The following is a 1,388-nucleotide window of genomic DNA, read 5'->3' as shown; positions in this document are numbered from 1 at the left end:
TATGCGTTGGTCTTCCCGGTGGTCTCTTTCCTTCTGGCTTTCCCACCAATATCTTATACGCATTTGTCTCCCCCATTTGCGCTACATGCCTTGCCCACCTCATCCTCCTTGACTTGATCATTCTAATTATAACTGCATATCTACTTACCTAATGGAAACTGCAACTGATCCTCAAAGCTCTCTGTCCAGAAGACAAGAACTTTGGTGTTGGAATGAGGTGGAGGCGAATGACGAATAGCGCCTGCTTGTCTTCGACCTGATCCATTGGTGCCCGCAGACGATGAGGCAGAAGGCTTGTCCAGGTCTAATGACAAAGTTCGAGTCTTCTCAGTGCTTCGACCTACATTTCCTGTACTGTCTGAGATACTGCGTTCAAACCAGGCTGAACAGAAAACAAATGATAAGATGCTAACCACTTATAAGGTTGCAGTATTGTGATTATAGCCACATAAATGTGCATTTCATTTCACAGTCCACCATCCTAAATGAGTTTTGGTTTACTCAGCTGTGCCAACAGAAGACTTGGTGTTATCATTCAATATTCAATCTTACCAGTTCACTAACTCCATGGTCATATATTTCAACTAATTCAGTCACAAAGTGCTAATCATACTGTTGAAACAAATTAGATTAATAGCAAGAGAATGAAGTGCTACCAAAATATTACACAAGTTTTCAAAACTAAATATCCAAAAATATATACATATAAACATTTTCTGTTTTTGTTCCGTCATTCTGTGTGTTATGAGTTAATGTTAGGATCAGGATAATTAACAGTTAGAAACAGAAATATTACCTTGACCAGACACATTTGTTGATTCTGATGATGAATCAAACTGTGGTGATACATCATGTTCACAACACCGCGTCGGTACAACAAATGCGATTTCAGAACTTGCATCTGCCCAATATAAAACTTGTGAATCTCCATTGTATGCGCTTCCACCGTGGTTGCTTGGGGCCCTAGCTTGCTCTGGGAACAGATACCAACTTGATAGTAACAAATACACAGATACTGCAGCTTCCACAAATACCATTTCACTGCTTCTAACTGCACGACATGGTTGGTGGTCAGCTGGTTTCTAATGCCATGCTCTGACAGTTAAGTCAACTGTGCTTTTAAACTCAACTGAATGGCGTACTTGTAAATCATTTTCTACTCAGAAACCATGCGGGTGAGATACGTTATTCAGTCCAGCTGCACAGTACTGTAGTATAAGGGCATGGATACAAGCAGATATCTGTAGATGAAATGCAGCCGAGATAAGATATCTAACAAGTGTATGAGGAAAAACCAGGAGAGAATAAAATGTAAAAAATTCTAGAGTATTCAAAGATAACAGCATTTAAAAAGGAATTAAAATCTTTTTTGCTGAAACATTCCTTTT

The 1,388-nt window shown here is 39.3% G+C and overlaps 1 protein-coding gene across 1 annotated transcript in view; it reads right to left on the bottom strand.

Moving 5' to 3' along the window:
- LOC111869179 (ral GTPase-activating protein subunit beta-like) overlaps positions 1-1,052 on the bottom strand; it is a 4,392-nt gene extending 3,340 nt beyond the window's left edge. Inside the window, exons 1-2 of the mRNA XM_023860460.2 lie at positions 797-1,052; positions 149-382 (exon numbers count right to left, since the gene is read on the bottom strand). Of these exons, the coding sequence (XP_023716228.2) occupies positions 149-382; positions 797-1,037 (475 nt within the window). The 5' untranslated portion in view covers positions 1,038-1,052. The remainder of the gene's footprint in view (positions 1-148; positions 383-796) is intronic.
- Between the last annotated feature and the right edge of the window lie 336 nt (positions 1,053-1,388).

Source organism: Cryptotermes secundus, unplaced genomic scaffold (assembly GCF_002891405.2).
Source record: "Cryptotermes secundus unplaced genomic scaffold, Csec_1.0 scaffold1441, whole genome shotgun sequence".
Classification (NCBI taxonomy): domain Eukaryota; kingdom Metazoa; phylum Arthropoda; class Insecta; order Blattodea; family Kalotermitidae; genus Cryptotermes; species Cryptotermes secundus.
This window is presented reverse-complemented; position numbering and strand designations above follow the sequence as displayed.